We start from the raw sequence: 17,759 nt of genomic DNA, 5'->3' as shown, positions 1-17,759 counted from the left end.
TCCGGGGTAAGAAATGCCAAGCAAACAGCAGGTCAATCAGAATGCACCTTATTTCGTGTAACTACGGTGAAACCATCCCAACATGCCGTGAAAGAAAACAAACTGCAAAAATTCTCAGCCAAAGCTCTACGAGATCGGGTCTAGTCCCACACCGCTTTGATAAAACACAAATTCACACCTGCACCTTCAGCTGAATCAGCACATCTGAAAGCTCTCTTCGACTTCTTCCTCTCTAGACCGAGATGAAGATCAATACCGTCTTCGCTTGCCGAGACTTTCCAGCACGTTTCAGCCGGACACTTTCCGTTCACACATTCTGCAACGCTTCGAGTATGATTCTTTCTCCCGACTTTCCAGCGAAGAAAAGAGGCATTTCCGAAGCAGGTGACAATCTTTGTTTGTTCGCATTGGCTGTCCACGTTGTTTGAAGCATGATCACTCAAGTTGCAACTTGATCCGAGGTCTTCTAAAAATACTTGTACATACTCTTGGTTAAAAATGGTGACGTCACTACCTTGCAGCCTAGGTTTCAGTACCTCAACGCCAGGTGTTGTCGGTGCCAGAGTCGGCAATTCTAGCAGTGTACGTTAAAATAAAGCAAATACATACGTTAATTAACTAACTTGGAGATGTGACGCGAACTTTCGTCGTTAGAGTGAACTTGCTATCCGACATGGGCTCCGTTCCACAAAGAAACGTCACCTCCCCAATTTCTCTCACTTTCGTCACATTGACAAAGAGACGAACAGAGAGACGAGACACGTATTTCCAACACGCAAAATCGACATCGGTGACGTCAGAGCAGTACAGAAGCTGCTCGCTCGCACCTTCATCACCAATATTCTCCAACGTGCCAAATTCATAATCGAACGATCGTGGCAACACCGGAGCTCGGCTACGTCAGTCTCAGAGTCGAGCGTCACGTCGTACGAACGCAAGCGGTGCGTATAACCGTAGCAGATAGATGGGTTTGAGCGTGCCAAGCGCTTACCTTATACAATAGATATCTACCATAATTAGCGTTTTTAATCGCATTATAGCTCGAACTTTGATGATCGGGTGTCTCGCGAGACAACGTCGAAGAGACGAGAAGAAGGTGTATGAAGGCAACTTCAACAGTAAACATTTCGACTCTTGATCTGATGCACTGATGTCATTCGGTAAATGAGCAGTGCTCTTTTATACGAATCGAGGCGGAAACGCGGTTGTGGGATTACAAAATGATGACGCAGAAACAATTGACACACTGACGCCATCTCGGATGTCTTCGCAATTGTTGCTACGCACGATAGAACGGAAGGAATGCGTAAGATGCAGCAAAGTACTCTTTCGCGTACTATGAGGCGCCTATGTTACGAACACCTTTGCGCTGAAAACACGTCATTAATGTCGTCACTAATGACGTCATGGTAAGCAAAGGATTCTCTTCGAGACCCCTTACGCGTGAGAAAATAACTATTTCTGTCTCAGCTACCGTGGGGAAAGGCCGGGTGTCCTACCTCGTCATCATTAGACTAGTGCTCCCAGTGGAAGTGAATTCGAGCGCTCTATATACTAGCTTGTTGATCTTTTACCTCACTTACACACGTAACTGCGGGTCAGCATTACAGGTGAACGTCTCGGCCGGGTTCAAATCGATAAACACTTTCAATAACTTGAATCTGCTAAGCAAAAAGAAACCTATTACGATAATTGAACGAGGGACTTACTGGTAGCTTAGCTCGCCGGTCTCGAGAATGGATATAAAGGTGTCCCGTCCCCCCGTCCCCGTCCCCGTCCCTTGCACATTTTACCTACAACGATCCGTTCTTCGCCGAGCATTCGTTCCAATTCCAAAAGCAACGTCATCGTCAAACTCGCCCGTAGTTCGCGTATGGGTGCACGCGCGCGGCGTCATTGTCGGGCCATAATCGCGAAGACAGACTACAAAATAGTTGTCGCCGTTGTTGAAGCAGAAGAACGTGAGATACGTCTCGCAGCAAAAGCCGCGGTTGTCCTTGTATCTACAACGTCTCCTTCACCTTTCAATTAAAGGCTTCCAGGGCCAACTATACATCGAGGCCTCCGGTTTTAGATTTGCATTTAGTATTTCCCGCCGCATGATCAAAAGTGTTATAAATAAATTCAATCATTAGGTTACATTTTTTTACCGTGTAATCGTTGAAAAACAACTTCAGTTCTTATCCGATAGATTAAACAATAGAGTCATGCTCTATACAGCGTATGCAGTAAATTTACAGCTGGTACAGTATGGAAGCGAGAATTATACAGATAAGTAAAATTGTTCGAGGACTTGTTCGCAATTCAGCAAATTGACGTTCTAAATAACTCGGACTCTCTCTACGTCTCACCGCCATACGCCGACGAACTAAATGATTAATTCCTCTCACTCCTTGTCGCAAATTGAGACTCACATTGCGCAGAAAAACGCGGTCGTATCTATAATGCTTTTGGCGATATTTCTCCAGGATAATTCTAGTAGCGGCACAATTAAAAATCATAAAAAAGAGCTTTCTTTTTTGTACTTGTATTTGTCTGGAAATCGGGCTATGATTTCGGTTTCTAGTGTTTTGTCTGTTTGGATCGTTTTAACTGTAGTTCGACATAGGGGACAGTGGATGATGCCAGTGCCAAATCTAATTTTGAGTTCCTTAACGCAGGGCTCGCAGAAAACGTGCGCGCAATTCAATCGACTCGGCTTGCAGAGAAGATCCAGGCAGACAGGACAGCAAAAATTAGACTGATACACGGAATTGAATTATTTATCAGTACTAGAGGCACACACTTACCTCATCATTTCTTTTCACCTCAACATCAGTATCCGCATCACTATAATTATCGATGCTATCACTATTAGTTAACGTATTATTAGAGGGATTTCGGGAAAGCTGGGATTCTTCTTCACTATCAGATCTATTAGAGGAATCTTGGCGAGATGTGGCTTCTTCTTCCTTTTCTTCTTCTTTCTCTATCTGCACTATACCATTAGAATTTTTTCCTGTTTGATGAGACGGAGGCTTCTGGGTTTGATGGTATTTCTGTTCCCTTTCGTCGACTCTCCGTTTACTGACTTGTATTGTCGGTTGAGTGGCGTTTCCACAGGCGCACGCTGTGCTAGTTACGATATTGAAACTACCCACGCGTCGACTGCATCGAGGACAAAGAAGCTTTCCTTTGGTCCAGCCCGTCTGAATAAAATCGCATTTAGAGGCAATGACGCTGGCTGGTCTTATTTCTCATGCTATTTTTCTACTGTATTACTTCCTCCAAGGCACTGACGATCCATTCGGGCATCGATTCGATGTCCATGTAGTAGGACGAGCATTCTGACGTTTGCGAGTGAGATTCGTTGACGTTTGAAGTCGAGAAAAGGAAGAAGCGGCACATTCGGCACGAGTACCACATCCTGCGAAGGCGACGGAGCGACAGGAGATGACTCAGGAGATGCAGGGACGAAAGGAATAATTTCCTCCAGCGCGCTATGATGCGTGGGCGGGACGGCGTCACTCTGTGCAAAAGCAGAGATATAAGAGACATCATTCAGAGTTGACATCGTTTTATTGAAGAGCAGACAGCAACTCGACACAGTATAGTTCTCGACAACAAAGGTGACATTAACTAACTATCTAAAAAATCGCAAATTCTAGAGGGCATGATATGTTTCACTAGTGATTTATTCGTGCTGTTGCATGCGTGTGCAGTGAAAGGTTGTTGTGCTATATCTACGGCCTCCTACATGCAAGAAAAGTTATCGCGATGCTCAGACGAAACGGCAAATACTGTGTACTTCAGTTTCAAGCGTCCGGATCATCCTTGCCGGTTTTTGCCGCTTCTTTTGGCGAAACCAAATTTCGTGTCCTATTCACGTAAGTAGTCGGAGTCCGAGATAACAATTTGTTCTTCTTCTTCCTCCTCTTCTCTTCCAGCTCCTTGCGCTTTTTCTGTAACATCTGCTCGTGCGTACAACGATTCCGACTGCTTTGCGCAGAACTAACATCGTCTCTTCTCATATTAACGGTATCTACTTTGGATGGAGGCAAGGAAGCTTTTTCTTCAGTAATCACTGGATCCAATTTGGTGCCAGAAGAAGTAAAATAACTCATTGGCGTGTAATCTTCGTCAACAGGGAGCTCTAATTGGGTTGACGTCATAGCAGCGCTACCATGAGATGACGATTTTCTTTCGGATCCTCGCTCTCTTCGCGCGCATTACACTTCTCACTGCTCGACGCAGAAGGAACGTCGCTACTACTCATATGTAAGTATAAGCGTCGTTTGATTGAAGATATAAATCGAACGCGAGATCCAATATAATTTCAGAAGGAGAGCCGTCATCACTCATATCTAAGTAAGCGTCGTTCGATTGAAGCAATATAGCTCGTTTTTGAAAAACGGGATCGACTGTGGTAGAAGGAGTGACGCGACTCATCGGCGTGGAATCCACCGGAGCAGGCGCGTAACCAGGGGGGGGCCTGGGGGGGCACGTGCCCCCCCGAAATTTTGCCAAAGCTAGGTAAAATTTGACGGAGTATTCACCGAAGATGCGCACTATTTCGTCGATTTGCATAACGATAGCGTTTACTGTTCGACTCTGGCAGAATGCGAACTGCTTGCTACTTCTCATGCTCGTTGAACCGAACTTAGACATAGATAAAGCTGTGAAAACGTTTATAGAAGTCGATTTTAGTAGAAAATTGAAATTTATGTAGACGTTTAAATTTTTAGCGAAACTTCTGTATAAGCGCCAGACATAGAAAAACATTATTCAGTAACGAAAAATTAAGATTGACCACGCCCACATTCAAAAAATTTTTCGCGCCTTCGGCGCGAAAAAATGGTGCCCCCCCGACCTCTGAAACCTGGTTACGCCGCTGACCGGAGCCGATTCGATCGGCGACACATATCTAAATGACCCGCCCATATAGAGCATGGCTTGCAAGGCGTTCGCCACGTCGCCGGACTTAATTCTATCGGACGGATCCCTCTCCCAGCAGCGAAGCATAAACAGGTGCACGGACCGGGGACAGAGCGCCGGGCACTCCAAACTCAAGCTACCCTCAAGAATGCCGCCGATCACTTGCTCGTTGCTCTTGCTAAAATACGGCCGATAGCCAAGTGCAAAGATCTCCCATAGAAGAACGCCCAGTGACCAGACATCCGATTCTACGGTGTATTTGCCGTCGGTAATCGCTTCCGGCGCCATCCATCGAATCGGCATCGTACCGCCCTTATGACGATAGTACTCTTCTTCGTACACACACGTCTCTCGCCATTCCGAAGTCGGAGACTTTCACTGACAATTTATCGTTTTTTTCGCCGACGAGACAGTTTCGCGCGGCGATATCGTGATGAACGAATCGGCGCGACGCGAGATAAGCGACGCCGGCGGCCGCCTGAGCGGCGATGTCGACGAGTTGGGCAATCGAGAGAAGAGAGCGCGGGCCCGTCTCGCTTGGACGCGCTTTACGAAGAAAGGCCTTCAAATCGCCGTGTTTCATCAGTTCGGTGATGAGATAGAGAGGTTCGTCGCGCGTGCAGATTCCCAAAAGACGAATGATGTTCGCATGATCGAAGTCCATCATGATTTCCATTTCCTTTCGAAAATCTTCGGCCGCTTCCTGCGCCGATCCTCGCTTCATTGTTTTCACAGCAACTCGCGTTTTCGCTTCGCCTTCGACAATTCCCGTCGCCCAGGCGAAATAGGCTTTTCCGAAATAACCTTCGCCGAGTTCTTCTTCGATTTTGAGACGGTCTTTGCAGAATTGGAATTCGTCGTACGTTGGCCACGTCATGAGCCAGTGATTTTGGCGTTGGTTCTGTAATTCTTGTAGCTGGATGACTTCCAATTTGGCCTGACGACGTCTCTTTCGCACGAAGATTATAACAATAACAAGTACGATGAGTACCAGCACGGCCACAGAAACAGCTATAGCAATGACCATTGTCACAGTGTCGTCACCTCCTAAAAATGATGCTAAATAAGAGCTGGAAAGAAAGAGCGCTTCATACCTGCGACTTGTTGAGACGTATCAATCGGGGTCGATGTAAAAAGTAGCAAGGATCGCTGCTCGGACCGACGTTCGTCTGACCGCAATTAGGGCCACTTTCCGCTTGCAAAGTAACCGTGTATATACCACTGGTCGAAGTCAATCATAGACTCGTCGAGCTTCAAGACATCTGATTCAACGATCGATTTTCCGACGTACTTCGTATCATTAAAAACTCTGCCAATGCCCGTTTCGTTTCCTTTGAACAAATTGACGCGGTATCCTTGGCGTTCACCACGCCAGTCCGTCATAGAAACTTCCGTGTAATTTAATCGAATCGCTTTTACTTTATTTTGATTTCCCCGAAGAAATTCGCAATTGCGAATAAAAGCCGCAGACTGGGGAGCTTAAATAAACGATATCAAACAACATACACAATTGTTGCGTGAGAACATGCGTGCGTGCGTATACCTGCTGCGCAAGTGGAAACATTTATAGTTCCAAACGCGCCCGCTCCTCGCCCGGAGTACGCTCGAATACGTACGGTATAGGAATGGTGAGGTTCCAGATCAAAGAATTCCGCTTCACCACTCTTTTTCGAAGTATTATATACGTATCCTTGATCAGACGATATGTTTGCTTCCACTCGAAATAGAATTCCATTAGGCTCGACTCTCCACTCGAGTTTTATCCACGTCGAATTTTTCTCAATCAAGCGAATGTTTGGTTTATTAGGTACTAGAAAAAAAAGAATTGGATAATTACATGAATAACATATATATGACAAACCTCCTTCTCCAGTTCGGTTTTTTGCAGAAGCGAAAGGACCTTTCCGATCGACGCTGCACGTTTCAGCCGCGATTTTTACGTCATACTCGGTGTACGGCTCTAGTCCTCTAAGCCGCGTTTCGTGAGCTCCAGCCTCAATGAACTCGGGTCCTTTGGCATTGGAACTATTCACATTCACCGGAGAGTACCGTACAACGTAGCGGCACAGCACGCCGTTCAAATCGGATTCCAAAGGCGAAATCCAACTCAGAAGAAGCGTCGAGCTTTCATTCGTTCGACTAACAATGAAATTTCGCGGAGCGGACAACGGAGCTAACAAGCACTTCTTTGAAAATAAAAAAAAAACGTTATCGATGTACCTTACCAGACGGTGGCGTCTGAAATAGATGATGATCAGAGTCGTCTAGCTCCGAACGACCCGTCCTTGTAACCTGCAACAAGCGTAGCGGAGAAAAGCATATTCGGCGTCAAACTTGCACTCGTCTCATTCGCATTGACAACTCGTGTAGACATCAAAATATATCCGTCTACTTTGTGAACAGAGAGTGTATAGTTCAGTAGACTCTGACGGTATAACGGTCGTTTCCAATTCAAAGTCACTGACGTCGATGTAAGGTACCGATGACTGACGTTGCGCGGTGTTCTCTCATCGGGAGCTAAATATTTCGTGAACCTGAATATCTCCTTGCTACCAGCACCCAATCCCGATTTCGTCGTTGCTCGAATAACGACGGAATACCGTGCCGGATATAGGAGTCCTTCTACTTCTAGATACCGTTCCGTTGGATAGTTCTTGTGAATGATCGTTGATGTTTTTGGCGTTCCCGTTGCGTTGGCCCAATCCGTGGTGATTTCGTACATCGTGATAATGCCGTTGCTCTTCGTCGGCCGATGCCACGAGATCATTAGACTCGCCCGTCTCGTCGCACGTATACCCTAACGTCTTCGGGTGGACCCGGCTCTAAAAAACCCAAATCAATCTTGAACGATGAACATCGTTACTAGTTCCTACTTCCTTCATCGGTGCGAATGACTTTCGTAATTGACCAAGCACCTTCGCGACGATGGCGAATGTTGAAGGCTCGCATTGAAAACTGATATTGCGTAAAGCCCGTCAAGTTGGCAACTTTCCATCGAAAGAATCGGCCTTCCAGCGAGCCAAGTTCGCTCGGAAGCAGATCCACGTTTCTTGTCCATTCCGTTGCCGCTTCAGTAATGCGATACCTATAAGCTATACGACCTTCTGGACGTCTAGGCGGCTCCCATTCGAGAACGACGAACGACGCGTCGACACGAGGAATTTCAAACAATTCAATCTGACCGGGAGCTACAAAAATAATTGTACATCCACAATCTGCTATGATTTCTATATTATATACGTACTGCCTTCTTGGGTGTAGGCAAATGTGACGGCACTTGCATTACCACCTTCGGCCTTCACTTCAATCCGATAGTAAGTGTACGGAGACAAACCTTTGAGTTCGTAAGACTCCTCTGTCGTCGACGCGTTCTGCTTCTGACTATCTGCGCTGTACACTACTACGTAGTGCGAGATGCTGCCAACCGACGGAGCTAGCCACGAAACTGAAATGCTATACGGCCCACCTGACGTTGCCAGCAGCCCACGCGGAGCCCCAACAACTGAACAACAGTCATTCAAATAATGAAAAAAAAAACAACTTATTTACTAACTTCTCTTCGGAGTGGTGACGTAAACGAGGTCCGGTTCGCCTAGACCCTGCGACGTTCGTGCTCGCATGTAGATTGAATAGTTCGTTCCTTCAGTAAGGTTGCCTATGATCACGTTGCTTTCGTTTCCTTGAGCCGTGAAGTTGGCAACAGAGTCAAGATTTGACGAAGAAAGTACATGAAAACGATAATCCAATATCTTGCCGCGAGGTTCCGACGGCGCCGTCCAGCTGACGAAAATCGCCGTCGAATTCACAGGATCAGCTCGCTCGAATAAAGGAGGACCCGGAACTACAAGAAAAAAAATGAAATCAGTTCTCCATAGTTGAACTTATAACATTCGTTACTGTCTTCGCCCGTTCGCACTGTGAGATCGTCGCTAACCGGTTCGGGACCCATGCTCGTTCTGCCTCTCACTGTGACGATGTAAAATGAGTACGGTAGAAGACCGCTAAGCGTAGCCGACGTCTCCGTTCCGCGTACCGCGACTTGGTTCTCCGACTCGTCGCCCTTCTGAGCGACGTACGCGACGACGTACGCGCGAAGAACACCGTTACGACTATTCCTTGGTATCGCTTTCCAAGAAATCGTTACGTTGCTTTTCGTCGCGCCAACCAGGGAAACGTCGGACGGCGGCGCGCTGGGAACTGCAAACCAAACGCGATTAGTGCAGAAAGAAAGAAATTGTCAAACTACGAGCTTTCTCCTATACCGTCTTCTGGAGTGGTGAAGTTGTAGGGGTCTGACTGTGGCCCGAAGCCGATCGCCGTAGCCGCTCTAACTCGCGTTCGATATTTTTGTTCCGAACGGAGATTTTTCACTGTCGCGTTCGTCTGCGGAGCGTTGGTGACGACTTCGGCTTGTGCCAAAATCCACTGATCTGGACTGTCTTCAATTTCGACCGCTACTTTGTACTTTGTGATTCTCCCGTTCTGGTAAAACAGAACAGGTGGCTCCCAAAATATAAGAGCTTCTTGATTAGGTAGAGTCGTAACCCCAATATCGATAGGACTCCTTTCCGGACCTATGCAAAAATTGCCCATAGTTCGTAGTACACGTAATTCCATTCTGATTAATGCACTTACTGTCTTCATGCGTCTTTGTCTCGTCAGCGGCACTTAGGCCAGAGTAATTCCCGCCAATCGCTTCAATTTGAACTTGATAATCAGTCGCGGGCCTTAAATTGTTGACCTCTGCTTCACGGTGCGATCCGTTAACTGTCGCAATCAAACAACGGCCACATTTTCCTGTACTTAATTTTTTGGGCACGCAAGCACAAGAAATTTTGTCGGAGAGCCGTCTAGAGAGTCATTCCAGGTAACCCTTATCGTTCTCTTCGTCGGTGTCAAGGTTAGAAGTACAGGAGACGAGCCCGCTGTCATTGCTTTAGAAATTTCCCTTTCCCACGCCGACGTCAATCCAGATCGGCTCTTTGCCCGAATCGACAAGTAGAACGGGATGTCATTCCGAAACCACTCCAATTCTTCAATCTCAAACGCGAACGTTTTCGAAACGCACACGCCGTCGATAGCGCAATAGCACGACTCGTCGCGATCGAGACATTGAGACTATAGAAAGCGAAAGAGACCACTTACGGACATGCCCAAATCTCTCTACTGCATGCCGAATACCTGAATTGGCAAAGCAACTTTTCCTTCGCTTCTCGTCGACGAATTCTTCGTCTTCGAGATATTCCACTCGATCGCTTCGATTCCGCTCTCCGCGTCTATTGACTGTATGCCGATCCAGAACGATCATTCGAGCATCCATCTAAATCTCTGATTGGACTGTGATCGCGTTCCCACACGATAACGTCGGTAATCGACGGCGGAGTAAAGTCCGTGTAAACCGAATCCAAACTGTGCGCCTGGTGTCCAAAGACGTCTTTCGCCGTCACTTTAACTTCGTACGTTTCGCCCGATTGGAAGGGCTTCGGATAACGATAAACCCAGTACTGTTCCAGAGCGGACAAATTTCGAAATGCAATTAGCCGCTCGTAGGTAGCGTTGCTCTGATAAAGGGACAGTTCGAAAGACACGATTCCCGAGTCATTATACGTTTCGATGGCGGAGAACGGAGTGGCGATTTCGTGTCCGAGTTCAATAGGAAATAGCAGCGACGGATTCGTCTTGATGTAGGCGTTGTAGAAATGATTTTTCCAGCGAACGTTAAGATCTCGTCGATGTTGATCGGTGTGCCAGTTTCTGTAATTGGCCGACGTGAACTGAAGCTTGTGACGAGACGATAAGGCAACCGAGGAACCGTCCGCTGTGTCGACCAAGACGAGACGTCGAACGACGGCGCTATAGGAACCGTGACTGACGGTCAATTCAAACAGATTCATTCCAGGACAAGAATGAATTGAAACGGAGTGACTATCGACCGGGAGAGACTAAAGAGTCCAAAAAAGAGAAGGAGAGAAACTGCAACACCAATAGCAACAGGAAGATCGAGAGAAGACGTTTTAGAAGAGGAAGTAGTAGTAGTAGCTGTGAAAGAATGATTAGTCGAACTAATAGAAGAAGCCGTGACGATAGCGGGGGCGGCAGTAGAAAACAAATATTCTGACGTCACAAAAGCATAATAACCTAAAACATTCAACAGAATCGATTCTGCATTGATGCAAAATCAAAGCTGCATTGATGCAGAATCGATGCTGCATTGATGCAGAATCAATGCAGCATTGATGCAGAATCGATGCTGCATTGATGCAGAATCAATGCAGAATCAATGCTGCATTGATGCAGAATCAATGCTGAATCAATGCTGCATTGATGCAGAATGAACGAAGAATGAATGCCACATTGATGCAGAATTTATGCAGAATCAATGCTGCATTGACGTAGAATCAATGCTGCAATGATGAAGAATCAATGCAGAATCAATGCTTCATTGACGCAGCATTGATGCAGAATCAATGCTGCATTGATGCAGAATCAATGCTGCGTTAATGCAAAATAAATGCTGCATTTATGAAGAATAATTGCTGCATTTATGCAGAAAAAATACAGCATTTATGCAGAATAAATGCTGCATTTAAGAAGAATAAATTCTGCATTTTTGCAGAATAAATCAGCATTTATGCAGAATAGTTGCTGCCTTTATGCAGAAGACCACATTTGACCAAAGAGAGCCCATTTGACCAAAGAGAGCCCATTTGACATAAGAGAGCAGATTTGACCAAAGAGTACATTTGACCAAAGAGAGTACATTTGACCAAAGAGAGCCCATTTGACTAAAGGGAGCCCATTTGACCAAAGAGAGCACATTTGACCAAAGAGAAGAAGAGCATCTTGTGCACCTCTTCGCCCAGAGTCAGAGGTCTGGCCAGCGACTCAAAGAAACCCGTTGAAATTGGACGTACTTCTTGTACGAAATCAATCACAATTTTCACGGCCGCATTGGCGAGGCTCGGTGATTGGTTCAGATATCTGAAAATGAAACATTTGAAGATATACGAAAACGTAAGAGGATTTTACCCCGCGCAGTCGAAAACAGCTGTGAGCAACTGCTCTCCATGCGACGAACAAATTGCCATGGCACCGCTCCGAGCGAGTAACTTATTATAAAACATAATTCAATTAAATAATTAATAACAGTTGATTGACTTGCCTCCCACAGACGTCGACGATAGATGACACTTCCTTCGTCGCGCGTCGTCTCACGGAAGTCGAGCTGACAAATGAAAAGACGGACGAGCGTCTGCACACGCGATGAACGTTTTTTTCTCCTTCCTCGTTCGTCTCGGCTCACCTGTCGCGTCTCGAGAGGCAGAAAAACGACTTTGCTGCCGAAAACGCGGCACAATTCGACGGCGCAGACGGCGGCGACGAGTCGAACGAGCGAGTTCTTGTGTTGGACGACTCTCGGCGAGAGTAGAGACGATCCGAAGTCGCGAATCGACAGCAGCGACGACGAGAGGTCTCCGTCGCGATCCTTGAACGCTGCTAGTGTTTTCGCCGCCTTCTGCGCTCGCGTGAGATCGAAAAACGACATGAGCAATCGACCTACAGGAGACAGCCTACCTCTAGGCTGAACAGCAACCGTTCCCAACGTATCGCGAGGCTCGAGAGAGCCTCGTTCGCGTCGATCCATGCGATAACGACGTACGAGCTGCCCGGATTTGACGCCCATGCCAGGCCTTTTTGGCTGTCGCGTCACCAGAAATGTGATCGCCGCGACGGCAGCTAAAATTTCAAGCTAAATTTAGACTAATATTCTTAATTAACGAGGGTTAGAACGAACGTTCGAACGGGGGATTCGAACGTTCGGACGAGGATTTGACCAAAGAGAGCCCATTTGACCAAAGAGAGCCAATTTGACCAAAGAGAGTCAATTTGACCAAAGAGAGCCAATTTGACCAAAGAGAGCCCATTGGACCAAAGAGAGCCCATTGGACAAAAGAGAGCCAATTTGACCAAAGAGAGTACAATTGACCAAAGAGAGTACATTTGACCAAAGAGAGCCCATTTGACCAAAGGGAGCCCATTTGACCAAAGAGAGCCCGTTAGACCAAAGAGAGCCAATTTGACCAAAGAGAGTCAATTTGACCAAAGAGAGTACATTTGACCAATGAGAGCCCATTTGACCATTTGACCAATGAGAGCCTATTTGACAAATGAGAGCCCATTTGACCAATGAGAGCCCATTTGACAGAAGAGAGCCCATTTGACCAATGAGAGCCTATTTGACCAATGAAAGCCCATTTGACCAATGAGAGCCCATTTGACCAATGAGACCCCATTTGACCAAAGAGACCCCATTTGACCAATGAGATCCCATTTGACCAATGAGAGCCCATTTGACCAATGAGAGCCCATTTGACCAATGAGAGCCAATTTGACCAATAAGAGCCCATTTGACCAATGAGAGCCCATTTGACCAATGAGACCCCATTTGACCAAAGAGACCCCATTTGACCAATGAGATCCCATTTGACCAATGAGAGCCCATTTGACCAATAAGATCCCATTTGACCGATGAGAGCCCATTTGACCAATGAGACCCCATTTGACCAAAGAGACCCCATTTGACAAAAGAGAGCCCATTTGACCAATGAGACCCCATTTGACCAATGAGACCCCATTTGACCAAAGAGACTCCATTTGACAAAAGAGAGCCCATTTGACCAATGAGAGCCCATTTGACCAATGAGATCCCATTTGACCAAGGAGAGCCCATTTGACCAAGAAGAGCCCATTTGACCAATAAGAGCCCATTTGACCATTTGACCAAAGAGAGCCCATTTGACCAATGAGAGCCCATTTGACCAATGAGAGCCCATTTGACCAAGGAGAGCCCATTTGACCAATGAGAGCTCATTTGACCAATCAGAGCCCATTTGACCAAGGAGACCCCATTTGACTAAAGAGAGCCCATTTGACCAAAGAGCGCCCAATTGACCAAAGAGAGCCCATTTGACCAATGAGAGCCAATTTGATCAAAGACAGCCCATTTGACCAATGAGAGCCCATTTGACCAAGGAGAGCCCATTTGACCAATGAGAGCCACCGCTCTGCTATAATCTTCTTAGCATTTTGATATTCAAAATTGCTTTTGCACTCTTTGTCGTTGGCAGCATTTAATTTTCAATCAATGCACAAATTGAAAATTGATAATTGCACCTTCGCTGGTTGTTGGCGCCGGCTAGCGGCGTCAAAATTCCTAATCACGCTAGACACGCCTTCTAATCACAACATCTAGATATTCTCAATGTCTTTTTTGGAAGACGAGAATCTCGAAGAATTTGTCCGAGACCGCGTTGCTGCTCGATTTTGCATTAATGTAGCATTGATTCTGCATCAATGCAGCATTAATTCTGCATATATCCAGAATGCAGAATCAATGCTGCATTGATGCATAAACGATGCAGAATCAATGCAGAATCAGTGCTGCATTGATTGAGAAAAAATTCTGCATTAATGCAGAATCGATGTAGAATCCATGCAAAATCAATGCTGCATTAATGCAGAATCGATGCTGCATTGATGCAAAATCGATGCTGCATTGATGCAGAACCAATGCAGAATCAATGCTGAATTGATGCGGAATCAATGCAGCATTGATTCTGCATATATGCAGAATGCAGAATCAATGCTGCATTGATACCGAATGAATGCTGCATTGATGCAGAATCAATGCTCCATTGATGCATAAACGATGCAGAATCAATGCAGAATCAGTGCTGCATTGATTGAGAACAAATTCTGCATTAATGCAGAATCGATGCTGCATTGATGCAGAATCGATGCTGCATTGATGCAGAATCAATGCTGCATTGATACCGAATCAATGCTGCATTGATACCGAATGAATGCTTCATTGATGCAGAATCAATGCTGCATTGATGCATAAACGATGCAGAATCAATGCAGAATCAGTGCTGCATTGATTGAGAACAAATTCTGCATTAATGCAGAATCGATGCTGCATTGATGCAGAATCGATGCTGCATTGATGTAGAATCAATGCAGAATCAATGCTGCATTGATAGCATTGATTCTGCATCAATGAAAAATTCATTCTGCATTGACTCTGCATCAATGCAGCATTGATTCAGCATCAATGCAGCATTGATTCTGCATCAAAGCTACATTGATTCTGCATCAGTTCTGTATCAATGCAGCATTGTTTCTGCATTAATGCAGCATTGATTCTGCATATATGCAAAATGCAGAATCAATGCTGCATTGATGCAGAATCAATGCCGAATGAATGCTGCATTGATGCAGAATCAATGCCGAATGAATGCTGCATTGATGCAGAATCAATGCTGCATTGATGCTGAATCAATGCAAAATTGATGCAGAATCAATGCTGCATTGATGCAGAATCAATGCTGCATTGATGCAGAATCAAAGCAGAATCAATGGTGCATTGATGCAGAATCGATGCTGCATTGATGCAGAACCAATGCAGAATCAATGCTGAATTGATGCGGAATCAATGCAGCATTGATTCTGCATATATGCAGAATGCAGAATCAATGCTGCGTTGATACCGAATGAGTGCTGCATTGATGCAGAATCGATGCTGCATTGATGCAGAATCAATGCAGAATCGATGCTGCATTGATAGCATTGATTCTGCATCAATGAAAAATTCATTCTGCATTGAGTCTGCATCAATGCAGCATTGATTCAGCATCAATGCAGCATTGATTCTGCATCAAAGCTACATTGATTCTGCATCAGTTCTGTATCAATGCAGCATTGTTTCTGTATTAATGCAGCATTGATTCTGCATATATGCAAAATGCAGAATCAATGCTGCATTGATGAAGAATAAATGCCGAATGAATGCTGCATTGATGCAGAATCAATGCTGCATTGATGCTGAATCAATGCAGAATTGATGCAGAATCAATGCTGCATTGATGCAGAATCAATAAAGAATCAATGCTTTATTGATGCAGAATCAATGCTGCATTGATTCTGCATTGATTCTGCATCAATGCAGCATTGATTCTTCATCAAGGCAGCATTGATTCTGCATGGATTCTACATCAATGCAGCATCGATTCTGCATCAATGCAGCGTAGATTCTGCATCAATGAAGAATCGATGTAGAATCCATGCAAAATCAATGCTGCATTGATGCAGAATCGATGCTGCATTGATGCAGAATCAATGCATCACTGCAGCATTGATTCTGCATTAATGCAGCATTGATTCTGCATAAATGCAGAATGCAGAATCAATGCAGAATCCATGCTGAATTGATGCGGAATCAATGCTGAATTGATGCAGAATCAATGCTGCATTGATTCTGCAATGCTGCATTGATGCGGAATCAATGCAGAATCAATGCTGCATTGATGCAGAATCAATGCTGCATTGATGCAGAATCAATGCAGAATCAATGCTGCATTGATGCAGAATCGATGCTGCATTGATGCAGAACCAATGCAGAATCAATGCTGAATTGATGCGGAATCAATTCTGAATTGATGCGGAATCAATGCAGCATTGATTCTGCATATATGCAGAATGCAGAATCAATGCTGCATTGATACCGAATGAATGCTGCATTGATGCAGAATCAATGCTGCATTGATGCATAAACGATGCAGAATCAATGCAGAATCAGTGCTGCATTGATTGAGAACAAATTCTGCATTAATGCAGAATCGATGCTGCATTGATGCAGAATCGATGCTGCATTGATGCAGAATCGATGCTGCATTGATGCAGAATCAATGCAGAATCAATGCTGCATTGATAGCATTGATTCTGCATCAATGAAACATTCATTCTGCATTGAGTCTGCATCAATGCATCATTGATTCAGCATCAATGCAGCATTGATTCTGCATCAAAGCTACATTGATTCTGCATCAGTTCTGCATCAATGCAGCATTCTTTCTGCATTAATGCAGCATTGATTCTGCATATATGCAAAAAGCAGATTCAATGCTGCATTGATGCAGAATCAATGCCGAATGAATGCTGCATTGATGCAGAATCAATGCTGCATTGATGCTGAATCAATGCAGAATTGATGCAGAATCAATGCTGCATTGATGCAGAATCAATAAAGAATCAATGCTTTATTGATGCAGAATCAAGGCAGCATTGATTCTGCATGGATTCTACATCAATGCAGCATCGATTCTGCATCAATGCAGCGTTGATTCTGCATGAATGAAGAATCAATTCTGCATTAATGTAGCATTGATTCTGCATATATGCAGCATTGATTCTGCATATATGCAGAAAGCAGCGTCAATGCTGCATTGATGCATAAACGATACAGAATCAATGCTGCATTGATTGAGAACAAATTCTGCATTAATGCAGAATCGATGCTGCATTGATGCAGAATCATTGCAGAATTAATGCTGCATTGATGCAGAACCAATGCAGAATCAATGCTGCATTGATGCAGAATCGATGCTGCATTGATGCAGAATCAATGCATCACTGCAGCATTGATTCTGCATTAATGCAGCATTGATTCTGCATAAATGCAGAATGCAGAATCAATGCAGAATCCATGCTGAATTGATGCGTAATCAATGCTGAATTGATTCGGAATCAATGCTGCATTGATTCTGCATTCTGCATTTATGCAGAATCAATCCTGCATTAATGCAGAATCAATGCTGCAGTGATGCATTGATTCTGCATCAATACAGCATCGATTCTGCATCAATGCAGCATTGATTCTGCATTGGTTCTGCATCAATGCAGCATAGATTCTGCATTAATGCAGAATTTGTTCTCAATCAATGCAGCACTGATTCTGCATTGATTCTGCATCGTTTATGCATCAATGCAGCATTGATTCTGCATCA

At 45.0% G+C, this 17,759-nt stretch overlaps 4 protein-coding genes and 1 long non-coding RNA gene across 10 annotated transcripts; all 5 read right to left on the bottom strand.

The window, feature by feature from the left end:
* Positions 1-32: 32 nt before the first annotated feature.
* Positions 33-3,462, bottom strand: LOC136199619 (uncharacterized). Of its 6 annotated transcripts, none has more exons than XR_010673111.1 (8): positions 3,262-3,461; positions 2,790-3,188; positions 2,526-2,740; positions 1,798-2,475; positions 1,048-1,664; positions 624-991; positions 515-574; positions 33-466 (listed from the first exon to the last, which is right to left on the bottom strand). XR_010673111.1 is itself a non-coding variant. In XM_065989864.1 (7 exons), the coding sequence occupies exons 5-7, from the start codon at positions 673-675 to the stop codon at positions 141-143; spliced, it is 438 nt and encodes a 145-aa protein (XP_065845936.1). In that variant the 5' UTR covers positions 676-991; positions 1,048-2,475; positions 2,526-2,740; positions 2,790-3,188; positions 3,262-3,462; the 3' UTR covers positions 33-140. The 6 variants fall into 6 exon arrangements, 2 of the variants coding, with proteins under 2 accessions (XP_065845936.1, XP_065845937.1); XR_010673112.1 differs by having other exon boundaries at positions 1,048-1,661; XR_010673110.1 differs by having other exon boundaries at positions 1,048-2,475.
* Positions 3,463-4,660: 1,198 nt separating this feature from the next.
* Positions 4,661-6,086, bottom strand: LOC136199618 (insulin-like growth factor 1 receptor). Its single transcript, XM_065989863.1, is given in 3 exon segments — positions 4,661-5,250; positions 5,252-5,961; positions 6,009-6,086. Coding segments are annotated over 2 exon segments (1,140 nt in total). The 5' UTR covers positions 5,942-5,961; positions 6,009-6,086; the 3' UTR covers positions 4,661-4,800.
* LOC136196469 (receptor-type tyrosine-protein phosphatase delta-like) lies at positions 6,085-7,636 on the bottom strand. The gene is made up of 5 exons (XM_065986053.1): positions 7,406-7,636; positions 7,140-7,206; positions 6,776-7,087; positions 6,458-6,724; positions 6,085-6,392 (listed from the first exon to the last, which is right to left on the bottom strand). The coding sequence occupies exons 1-5, from the start codon at positions 7,634-7,636 to the stop codon at positions 6,094-6,096; spliced, it is 1,176 nt and encodes a 391-aa protein (XP_065842125.1). The 3' UTR covers positions 6,085-6,093.
* LOC136199620 (receptor-type tyrosine-protein phosphatase delta-like) lies at positions 6,996-10,809 on the bottom strand. The gene is made up of 9 exons (XM_065989866.1): positions 10,096-10,809; positions 9,550-10,032; positions 9,177-9,488; positions 8,812-9,111; positions 8,468-8,755; positions 8,159-8,416; positions 7,788-8,102; positions 7,140-7,736; positions 6,996-7,087 (listed from the first exon to the last, which is right to left on the bottom strand). The coding sequence occupies exons 4-8, from the start codon at positions 8,861-8,863 to the stop codon at positions 7,681-7,683; spliced, it is 969 nt and encodes a 322-aa protein (XP_065845938.1). The 5' UTR covers positions 8,864-9,111; positions 9,177-9,488; positions 9,550-10,032; positions 10,096-10,809; the 3' UTR covers positions 6,996-7,087; positions 7,140-7,680.
* An 812-nt stretch (positions 10,810-11,621) lies between these two features.
* LOC136190463 (uncharacterized) lies at positions 11,622-12,631 on the bottom strand. Its single transcript, XR_010670562.1, has 5 exons — positions 12,490-12,631; positions 12,218-12,430; positions 12,077-12,166; positions 11,944-12,023; positions 11,622-11,895 (listed from the first exon to the last, which is right to left on the bottom strand). It is a non-coding gene; the product is annotated as an uncharacterized lncRNA (long non-coding RNA).
* Positions 12,632-17,759: the final 5,128 nt, after the last annotated feature.

Source organism: Oscarella lobularis, chromosome 1 (assembly GCF_947507565.1).
Source record: "Oscarella lobularis chromosome 1, ooOscLobu1.1, whole genome shotgun sequence".
Lineage (NCBI taxonomy): Eukaryota > Metazoa > Porifera > Homoscleromorpha > Homosclerophorida > Oscarellidae > Oscarella > Oscarella lobularis.
This window is presented reverse-complemented; position numbering and strand designations above follow the sequence as displayed.

Bases quoted from the DNA above. Each gene is read 5' to 3' on its own strand.
- LOC136196469 (XM_065986053.1), bottom strand. From the start codon at position 7,636: ATGTACGAAATCACCACGGATTGGGCCAACGCAACGGGAACGCCAAAA. The intron at 7,088-7,139 runs GTAAGGTACATC...AGTGCTTGTTAG, and splicing joins ATTTCAGACGCCACCGTCTG to CTCCGTTGTCCGCTCCGCGA. The intron at 6,393-6,457 runs GTATACGCACGC...CGTTTATTTAAG, and splicing joins TGTTTCCACTTGCGCAGCAG to CTCCCCAGTCTGCGGCTTTT.
- LOC136199620 (XM_065989866.1), bottom strand. From the start codon at position 8,863: ATGGGTCCCGAACCGGTTAGCGACGATCTCACAGTGCGAACGGGCGAA. The intron at 8,756-8,811 runs GTAACGAATGTT...TTTTTCTTGTAG, and splicing joins AGTGCGAACGGGCGAAGACA to TTCCGGGTCCTCCTTTATTC. The intron at 8,417-8,467 runs GTTAGTAAATAA...ACTGTTGTTCAG, and splicing joins CGTCACCACTCCGAAGAGAA to TTGTTGGGGCTCCGCGTGGG.
- LOC136199619 (XM_065989864.1), bottom strand. From the start codon at position 675: ATGTCGGATAGCAAGTTCACTCTAACGACGAAAGTTCGCGTCACATCT. The intron at 575-623 runs GTTAGTTAATTA...GTACACTGCTAG, and splicing joins AGTTCGCGTCACATCTCCAA to AATTGCCGACTCTGGCACCG. The intron at 467-514 runs GTAGTGACGTCA...AAGTATTTTTAG, and splicing joins ACTGAAACCTAGGCTGCAAG to AAGACCTCGGATCAAGTTGC.